The 9,205-nt window shown below is 37.9% G+C and overlaps 4 protein-coding genes across 4 annotated transcripts; all 4 read left to right on the top strand.

Moving 5' to 3' along the window:
* Positions 1 to 3,256, top strand: LOC104785449 (the record flags this gene model as incomplete). Its single annotated transcript, XM_010510669.2, is given in 2 exon segments — positions 1 to 385; positions 1,318 to 3,256. Coding segments are annotated over 2 exon segments (1,116 nt in total). The 3' UTR covers positions 2,105 to 3,256.
* Positions 3,636 to 4,667, top strand: LOC104785448 (uncharacterized protein At2g39790, mitochondrial-like). Its single transcript, XM_010510668.2, has 3 exons — positions 3,636 to 3,883; positions 4,027 to 4,364; positions 4,477 to 4,667. The coding sequence occupies exons 1-3, from the start codon at positions 3,638 to 3,640 to the stop codon at positions 4,631 to 4,633; spliced, it is 741 nt and encodes a 246-aa protein (XP_010508970.1). The 5' UTR covers positions 3,636 to 3,637; the 3' UTR covers positions 4,634 to 4,667.
* Positions 5,802 to 7,010, top strand: LOC104788871 (uncharacterized protein At2g39795, mitochondrial-like). Its single transcript, XM_010514649.1, has 4 exons — positions 5,802 to 6,148; positions 6,353 to 6,481; positions 6,614 to 6,738; positions 6,851 to 7,010. Exons 1-4 carry the CDS (start codon positions 5,897 to 5,899, stop codon positions 7,008 to 7,010), a joined length of 666 nt encoding a protein of 221 aa, XP_010512951.1. The 5' UTR covers positions 5,802 to 5,896.
* On the top strand, positions 8,098 to 9,132 carry LOC104788870 (uncharacterized protein At2g39795, mitochondrial-like). Its single transcript, XM_010514648.1, has 3 exons — positions 8,098 to 8,349; positions 8,548 to 8,843; positions 8,973 to 9,132. The coding sequence occupies exons 1-3, from the start codon at positions 8,098 to 8,100 to the stop codon at positions 9,130 to 9,132; spliced, it is 708 nt and encodes a 235-aa protein (XP_010512950.1).

Raw genomic sequence — 9,205 nt, 5'->3', positions numbered from 1 at the left:
TTGATCGTGAGTTTTATTGTATCAAAGGTATCAGAGCTGTGTCATCCTCGGAATCTATGGAGGAAACGCGAGCTGAGACGAAGGTGAACGAAGCTATGGATCGTGAAAAGTCGTTGGTGTTGCGCTTAGACAGGCTTCACGATAAACTCGAGAAACAACAGGCAGAGAGGGAGATGTATTTTGTTGCGATGCTCAAGATGCTTCGATTACACATCGGCGAAGGGGATAGTGAAGAATTGGTGAACATTGAGGTTGATGTTGAGAAAGAATCGTTCTCAGATTCTGTTATTGCTTCACAGTTCCCAGAGGTTCAAGTGACTCCACAACAAGAGTTGCTTCACGAAACAGTTTCGATTGGGGATATTGATTCTGAGCTGGAGACAAAATCGACTGAACACATGTCTCTAGTAGCGATCTCGGAGGAAGAACTAATTCCACCATTTCAGGTATCGACTTCTTCATTGGAACCTAGCCTTCAATTTCACAATTCATCAACGGTTGTTTGTGAGGATTCCCAATCTGTTGTTGGCTGTGCTGATTTGTACTTGTTTGATCATCAAGAAGCGGTTTTGGTTTCGTATGCGAAAGACGAATCTACAAGTGTGACTAACAATCAAGTTGCACGCCAACTGTTTGGTAGAAGGTCTCAGGCTGCAGAAAGACTGGAATTGCAGAAAAAGCGGAAGGACTTGAAATCTTGGATGTTTAAGTATAAACAAAGGAAAGGGAGATCGTGGAGGCTACACACTAAGGTGTTCTCCTTCCCAAGTTTGTGTGACCATCTGATTGATAGGATGAGAACAAGAATGAAGAGAAAGTTGTTTGGTGGAATTGATATCAGAAAATTTGGGAACTTAATTGTTGATGGAGAAGCTCATGAAGCACCACGGTACATGACGTTTCCACATGAAGCAAAGAAGATATCAATAGCGATTAAACCTTGGATTTTCAGATTCAAAACAACGAAGAGTGATGCAGGCCGTGAACAACAAACTGTGTATGAGCAGATTAGAATGGTGAAGGAGTGGCTATTGCAAACAAGTTTGGTTATGCAACAAGTTATGAGAAACAAAAAGTTCAGGTTGTGCAAGCGGTGGTGGTTCAAATATAAATCTGTAGAAGAGGGTATGAAGCGACTGCAGATCCAGTTGAGGTACAAGCACATGTTGTAATTTGAAGAGTGGTTCAGACGTTGGGGCATACAAGAAAACTGGAGGAAGCACAAGCCCTTGCAACTTTTCATAATTTCACATATGAAGATTCTGAACNTCACGAAACAGTTTCGATTGGGGATATTGATTCTGAGCTGGAGACAAAATCGACTGAACACATGTCTCTAGTAGCGATCTCGGAGGAAGAACTAATTCCACCATTTCAGGTATCGACTTCTTCATTGGAACCTAGCCTTCAATTTCACAATTCATCAACGGTTGTTTGTGAGGATTCCCAATCTGTTGTTGGCTGTGCTGATTTGTACTTGTTTGATCATCAAGAAGCGGTTTTGGTTTCGTATGCGAAAGACGAATCTACAAGTGTGACTAACAATCAAGTTGCACGCCAACTGTTTGGTAGAAGGTCTCAGGCTGCAGAAAGACTGGAATTGCAGAAAAAGCGGAAGGACTTGAAATCTTGGATGTTTAAGTATAAACAAAGGAAAGGGAGATCGTGGAGGCTACACACTAAGGTGTTCTCCTTCCCAAGTTTGTGTGACCATCTGATTGATAGGATGAGAACAAGAATGAAGAGAAAGTTGTTTGGTGGAATTGATATCAGAAAATTTGGGAACTTAATTGTTGATGGAGAAGCTCATGAAGCACCACGGTACATGACGTTTCCACATGAAGCAAAGAAGATATCAATAGCGATTAAACCTTGGATTTTCAGATTCAAAACAACGAAGAGTGATGCAGGCCGTGAACAACAAACTGTGTATGAGCAGATTAGAATGGTGAAGGAGTGGCTATTGCAAACAAGTTTGGTTATGCAACAAGTTATGAGAAACAAAAAGTTCAGGTTGTGCAAGCGGTGGTGGTTCAAATATAAATCTGTAGAAGAGGGTATGAAGCGACTGCAGATCCAGTTGAGGTACAAGCACATGTTGTAATTTGAAGAGTGGTTCAGACGTTGGGGCATACAAGAAAACTGGAGGAAGCACAAGCCCTTGCAACTTTTCATAATTTCACATATGAAGATTCTGAACGGTGATTGGTGGTATGACATTGTGCAACTTGGGAACCCTGCAACTTCTACAGTTTTGTTCATTCTTAATGATCAAAGACTAGGAGTTTCAAGTCTAGTAGACGTTGACCTGGAGATTGTCTCGGATGGGGATCAGATTCACATTGATTATAAAGTGATAAGTTGCAAAAATCATGCGGTTTGGATTACGCATTTTTCAGGCCAAGAGTACAAGCTCATTTTATACAGAGACAGTCTCAGAATGCATCTATGAAAGCAGAGAAAACTTCCCAAGAGTTGGAGTTTTAAGTACAAATAACTGAAGAGTTTCTGAAATGATCTTAAAGCAGAAGATTGGTTTAATGTCAAAGTAGAGCTGCACTAGTTTTACTAAGCAGACACACTAACGCTCCAAAGAAGCCACTTTACAATGTCTATGATTTGCAGAGGAGTTCTTGCCACTAAACCTTGAGGTCAAGGTTTCTCAAAGGGGGGAGATTTGATACAGGAAAGAAGGATTAGTTGGAGAGAAGAAGAACATAGTTTGGATGTGGCTGACGTGGAGGTTTTGAGGAATCTGATTGGAGGGAAAGGAGCCAATGACGTGGTGTGCGTTGTTGTTGTTGACCATTAACGACATTGAAGTATAAAGAGCCGGAGGAGTTCATTTGCAGAGTTATGAAAAGAATCTGAAATTTGTAAAAAAACCTAAAAATCTCTAAAAAGTTTTTCTGAGCTTAGCTCTCATCTTGAGAGTTAACATGATCGATTCTATGTTTTATGAACATTGAATTGGTTGGTTGATTGATCGTGAGTTTTATTGTATCAGTTTTTGCCTTTTGCAGAGACTTGGAAGATGATCTGAGGAAGGCCTTCAACAATTATGTGGAGACCCTATTAGGAGAAAGCACAAGGAAGTTATTGCATAGGTACATGATGAGCAAACGGAAGCGAGAGTACTTGGCATGGTTGAAGGATGTTAAGAAATTTATTCGTTAATAGCAGTCAAATTTGCTTTCGCATTCCGCACAATCTTATGAGTTCAAGTTTTTAGATATGCGAGTTTGGTATTCACTTCTTCCCAATGCCAATTATCTCAAATCCTAAATTATAGATTTATAGAAGTACAACGAAAAGTAGTAGAATCATGATTATATAATACCAAAAAATGTGTCGGTAGCTTACAACGACAAGAAGAGAAGCTAATAAAATGTTCATCTTAATTATAAGACCAAGTGGGGAAGTAGATCTTATTTTTGGTGCCACAAAAAAAATGATGAGGGAATGTGTAATGCTAGTTTTGTCAATTCATTAATTTCAATATTTCTTTATTGTCATCTAACTCAATAATATTACTAAATAAATTATTTAATTACGACGATTTTGTGAAGTTTTGTGAAAACCCTAAAACCCTTGAATTTCAGTTTTCTTCGCTAAACCAGAGAATATCTATCAATCCATGGCTTTTGCTTGGAGCGTACGCAAGTCAGCATCTAAGCTCGCTTCCGTATGTGGTCGAGTCCGGTCTATCTCCGCAGTTGTGAACCTTCCGTCTATATCTCTTAAACCGTCTCCGCTGAGTCCGTTCGTCTCTCGTAGCTTTTTCTACTCGATGGCTGTTGATCAGCTGAGCTCTGAGCAAACCCTTCTCCTTGCTATTGACTCCGAGCTCAATTCCGCTTTCCAAAACGATGATCCCGACTTAGTAAAATCTTTCTCTTATCTTTGCTCGATCAATTTCATTTCTAAGAAACCATAATTTGGTCTTATGTTTAGAAGATATTAGTCTTTGTTGAGATTTTGTTTTTGTTTTTTACTGACATTATATTGGGGGTTGGTTGGGAGCAGAGTGAAGAGATGACACCAGGAAGCTTCTTCCCTTTCGAAATCGAAGACGATGCTGGAGATCAGAATGTTACATTGACCAGAGACTACAATGGGGAACATATTAAACTTTCAGCAGACATGCCTTATCTTCATGATGCTGTCATTGATGCATTTGGTCCTTCATGTCCTCATGATGAACTATTATTTCCACTAGAAGTGACTATCACCAAGAAGAGCGGACTCAGCCTAGAGTTTACCTGCCAGGTGTTTGCTGATTATATGAGAGTAAGAGAGTTAACTGTGAATCATCCTGAGGATTCTTTGGAGTATCTAATGGAAACTGACTGGCCTCCTCTCAAGTAAGCTTTGTGAATCAAAAACTCTATATAATAATAACTGCAAGTGTTGGATTTTTTTAGAGGTGGGTAATGAGCAGAGAGATTTTTTTTTGTGTGTGTTTCCTTTTTGTAGAAACTTGGACGATAATCTGAAGAAGGCGTTAGAAAGATATCTGACGACCAGAGTTGAAGCAAGCACAACGAAACTCTTGCATAAGTACATGATGAGCAAAATGAAGCGAGAGTACTTGGTATGGTTGAAGAATGTTAAGAAGTTTGTGGATGAATGAAACGGTAAGTTCGGTATTGTAAAAAATGAAGTGTCTTTCTTGTTGGAATATTGAAATCTCTTCTTTCACACTGAGGTCTCTGTTTTGTAATTTCTCTCTCACAAAATCTTGTAGAATACTTGGAGAGATTAACACATGAGACAAACATCTTTTTGATTCGGATCTATTGGATATATACTTTCACAACATCTCCACTCACACACATGTAGTGGTTTTCTCCACTTGCTACATTATACATACTCTTGTCCTTAGACCTTACTCCTAGGTTCTAGACTATCTTACACAAGCCACACTACTTACCTTCATAGGGATTTATAACAACTCTACTTAGACTTACTCATTTGGGCCCAATTACTTTTATTACAAAACAACAAGCCTAACTTCTGCTTCCTTGTTGGCTTGCTCTCTTTGTTGTTGACTCTTGCTCCTTCTCTGGAACAAGTCACGACACTTTATTCTTTGTTTTGCTTATTCATCATTTTTATGCACTAAATATAAAATCCTTGAAGAACATTTTACCTACACCTTTCTGATCTATATATACCTATACCTTTCTGGATTGACATTAATTAGGAATCATAAGTGTATATGAAACTCGAATCACAACTTGAAATTAATTACACACATATATATATTCTAAGAGATTATGCAAAATGCTAACAATGAACACAAGTGTTTGAATTATGAATCTTTGATTAAATTCGTGCAACAAAGAATAAGCTAAGTGCACATAAGAAAAAGAAGAAAAGGGAATTGAAGAAGGAGATAATGCTAGTTTCGTCCGTTCTGTTTATCAAACAGTGCATAAAATAATCTATATAGATAGTGTTAGTTTCTTGATTTCTGGCCCACATAAGGATACGGTTAGAGTTAGTACACGAGTTCACCAAAAAAATGGTTTAACAAGTCAACAAAATTACCAATTAAAATTCAATATTTTTATATATACTCTCGTCAACCTAAAAAAGCTCAATAATATTACCAAATAAATTTATTTTTAATATGAATTTGTGTATATCACAAAATCATACTAACATCTAAATCAACCTAACAAATTGTATCACAAAATCATATTAAAAATAAATTTAGATGTGATTTGGTTAGGGTTTTAACTTTTAAATTAACCAACGAACCGAAACGGCTTGACATGACGCTCAAATTCAATCGCTGTAAAACCCTATATAAACCTTTAAAACCTAAAGAATAACCCTTGAACCTCAAAAATCTGCACAGAACCAAAGAAGAGAGAATTAATCAATCACCATGGCTTTGGCTTGGTGCGCTGTACGCAGGTCAGCTTCTAAGTTTGGTTCCTTGTGTGGTGGTCGAGTCCGAATTAACTCCACCGTTGTGGACCGTCCGTCTCTAGCTCTCAACCCGTCACCGCTGCGTCCCTTCGTCTCTAGTAGCTTTTACTACCCGGCGGTTGTTGATCAGCTGAGCTCCGAGAAAATGCTTATCCGGGAGATTGACTCCGAGATCAATTTAGCTTCGCAAATCAGTGATATGTTTAAGGTCAGTTTTTGTGCGTTGCTTGTTTCTCACGAAACAGAAATTAATTATGCTTTGTTTTTTTTTTTTATGACATGTTGGAAGTTGTGCTGATTATATATATAGTTCTAATTTTTTTATATTAATTCCTAAATTTAGACAATATATGTGCCTTTGTTAAGGCGGTGGTTTTTATTTTATATTTGGTTTATACTCTATTGGGGGCAGGATGCGACTCCAGGAAGCTTACCTTTCAGAATTGAAGATGATGGAGGTAAGACTGTGACATTGACTAGAGACTACAAAGGGGAACACATTAAAGTTGTGGTAGGCATGCCTTGTGAATCTCGTGATGATGTTGGTGGTGATGATGATGATGACGATGATGATGACGATGATGATGATGATGATGACGATGATGATGATGATGATGACGACGATGATGACGATGTTGAATTAAGGATTCCACTAACTGTGAATGTTACCAAGAAGAGCGGACTCAGCCTCAAGTTTTGCTGCAAGGTTATTGATGGTCATATCGACATATATGATGTATTTGTGGATCATTCGGGAGATGAACTGCCTAATATTGAATGGTCGTCTGATGATTTCAAGTAAGCTTTGTGAATAAATAAACTCTATATATATATAAATAATTACAATTGTAAGCTTGTATAGACAAGCATGATCGAGCAGAATAGTTTGTTTATATATCTCCTTATGCAGAGACGTGAATCATAACGTGGAGAATGCGTTGTACAAGTATCTGGAGACCAGATTGACAAAAGGCACAACGAATTTTTTGTATGAGTACATGACGACGAACAAGCGACGCCACTTGTTTTGGTTGAAGGATGTCAAGAAGTTTTTGGATGATGAAAGTTAAAAGTTAGCATACTTTCAAATTTGTGTTTTTGCATTTTACATTTGATAATTCATTTTTATTGGTAATGACTTTCAAGTTTGTTTTTTTTTGTTAGAGAGTTCTGAATGCAAGTTTTGTATTCACTTTTAAATGAAACAAAAATTCTCATTTCCTTTTATTATTTTCATATTTTATTTTTAATTACTGGTATTAAGTGGTATATATCTTAATCAACCTAATCAGTTTGAGAGAGAAAAACGAAAATCAATATTAATAAATATCTTAATCAACTTAATCAGTTTTGATTTAGATGTAATTTGGTTTGTTGTTTTGAATTAAGTACCGGACCGAACCGAACCGGGCTGATACAGAGCCTCAAGCTTCAATCGCTGCTAAAACCTTAAAACCCTTAAAAACAAAATCCCATTTTCTCTAGAGCATCACATCAAATCAAATCAAATCACCATGGCTTTAGCTTGGTGCGTTGTACGCAGACGCAGGTCAGCTTCTAAGGTTGCTTCAGTGTGTGGTGGTCTTCGAATCCGATCTATCTCCACCGTTGTTAATCGCCCGAAAATCTAGCTCGCAACCCGTCTACGCTGAGTCCTTTCGTCTCTCGCGGCTTTCTTTACTCGACGGCTATTGATCGGATGAGCTCCGAGCAAACCCTTATCCGAGTGATTGACCGAGATCAATTCTGCTTTGCAGTCCGGTGATATCCATTTGGTAAAAGTTTTCTCTGTATCATTTTACTGAGAAATTAAAGCAACAAAACCAAAAGAAATTGTAGACATGGGCTAAAAGGCACCAAATCACAAGCAGATCCAGAGGGTGTCGAAAATACATTCACGGTCATAGCGGGAACATGATGAATTGTCCTTATCAATAGATATTAGTTTGGTCTTATCTTATGAAGAAGAAATCATTGGTTTGCTTTGTTTTGGTTAAAGGAAAGAGCTTTTAAATTACCAACGAACCGAAACGGCTTGACATGACGCTCAAATTCAATCGTCGTAAAACTAAAACCCTATATAAACCCTTAAAACCTAAAGAAACCCTTGAACCTCAAAAAGCTGCACAGAACCAAAGAAGAGAGTAATCAATCACCATGGCTTTGGCTTGGTGCGCTGTACGCAGGTCAGCTTCTAATTTTGCTTCCTTGTGTGGTGGTCGAGTCCGAATTATCTCCACCGTTGTGGACCGTCCGTCTCTAGCTCTCAACCCGTCACCGGTGCGTCCCTTTGTCTCTAGTAGCTTTTACAACCCCACGGTTGTTGATCAGCTGAGCTCCGAGCAAACGCTTATCCGGGAGATTGACTCCGAGATCAATTTTGCTTCGCGAATCAATGATTTGTTTAAGGTAAGTTTTTGGGTCGTAGCTTGTTCCTCACGAAACGGAAATTGGATATGCTTTGTTTTTAATGACATGTTGGAAGCTGTGTTGATTATAATTTTAAGTTTTATTTTTTATAATAATTCCTAAATTTAGGCAAGAGATTTGTCTCTGTTAATTAAGACAGTGTTTCTTTTTGTTTGGCTTACACTCTATTGGGAGCAGCATGAAGAGACTCCAGAAAGATCACCTTTCAGAATTGAAGATGATGGAGGTAAGACTGTGACATTGACTAGAGACTACAAAGGGGAACATATTAAAGTTGTAGTAGGCCTGCCTAGTCATGGAGATGGAGTAAAGATACCACTAACTGTGAATGTTACCAAGAAGAGCGGACTCAGCCTAGAGTTTCGATGCAAGCTTATTAATGAATATGATGTTATTCACATAGATGGTGTATTTGGGGATCATTCGGTTGATTCTTTGAAAGATCAACTGACGAATGAAGGGTCTTATTTCAAGTAAGCTTTGTGAATGAATAAACTCTATATATATAAATAAATGCAAGTGTAAGGTTATGTAGAGGCATGGGCAGAGTGGGCTTCTAGTTATATAATGTTTTTTTTTTTTTTTTCATCGCCTTTTTGCAGAGACGTGGATCATAAACTGCAGATGGCGTTCTACAAGTATCTGGAGACCAGATTGACAAAAGGCACAATGTATTTTTTGTATCACTACATGATGACGAACGAGCGACGCCACTTCTTATGGTTGAAGGATGTCAAGAAGTTCTTGGATGATGAAAGTTAAAGTTAGGATACTTATGAATCAGAAACTTTCATATTTTTGTTTTAGCCTTTTACATTTGAGAATTAATTTATAA

Source organism: Camelina sativa, chromosome 5 (genome assembly GCF_000633955.1).
Source record: "Camelina sativa cultivar DH55 chromosome 5, Cs, whole genome shotgun sequence".
Taxonomy (NCBI): Eukaryota; Viridiplantae; Streptophyta; class Magnoliopsida; order Brassicales; family Brassicaceae; genus Camelina; species Camelina sativa.
Note: the sequence above shows the minus strand (reverse complement) of the source record. Positions and strands in the feature narration are given on the sequence as shown.

Coding starts and splice junctions, on each gene's coding strand:
- LOC104785448 (XM_010510668.2), top strand. CDS start 3,638: ATGGCTTTTGCTTGGAGCGTACGCAAGTCAGCATCTAAGCTCGCTTCC. Junction 3,884..4,026: donor AAAACGATGATCCCGACTTA/GTAAAATCTTTC, acceptor GGTTGGGAGCAG/AGTGAAGAGATGACACCAGG. Junction 4,365..4,476: donor ACTGACTGGCCTCCTCTCAA/GTAAGCTTTGTG, acceptor TCCTTTTTGTAG/AAACTTGGACGATAATCTGA.
- LOC104788871 (XM_010514649.1), top strand. CDS start 5,897: ATGGCTTTGGCTTGGTGCGCTGTACGCAGGTCAGCTTCTAAGTTTGGT. Junction 6,482..6,613: donor CTTGTGAATCTCGTGATGAT/GTTGGTGGTGAT, acceptor AATGTTACCAAG/AAGAGCGGACTCAGCCTCAA. Junction 6,739..6,850: donor TGGTCGTCTGATGATTTCAA/GTAAGCTTTGTG, acceptor CTCCTTATGCAG/AGACGTGAATCATAACGTGG.
- LOC104788870 (XM_010514648.1), top strand. CDS start 8,098: ATGGCTTTGGCTTGGTGCGCTGTACGCAGGTCAGCTTCTAATTTTGCT. Junction 8,350..8,547: donor GAATCAATGATTTGTTTAAG/GTAAGTTTTTGG, acceptor TATTGGGAGCAG/CATGAAGAGACTCCAGAAAG. Junction 8,844..8,972: donor AATGAAGGGTCTTATTTCAA/GTAAGCTTTGTG, acceptor GCCTTTTTGCAG/AGACGTGGATCATAAACTGC.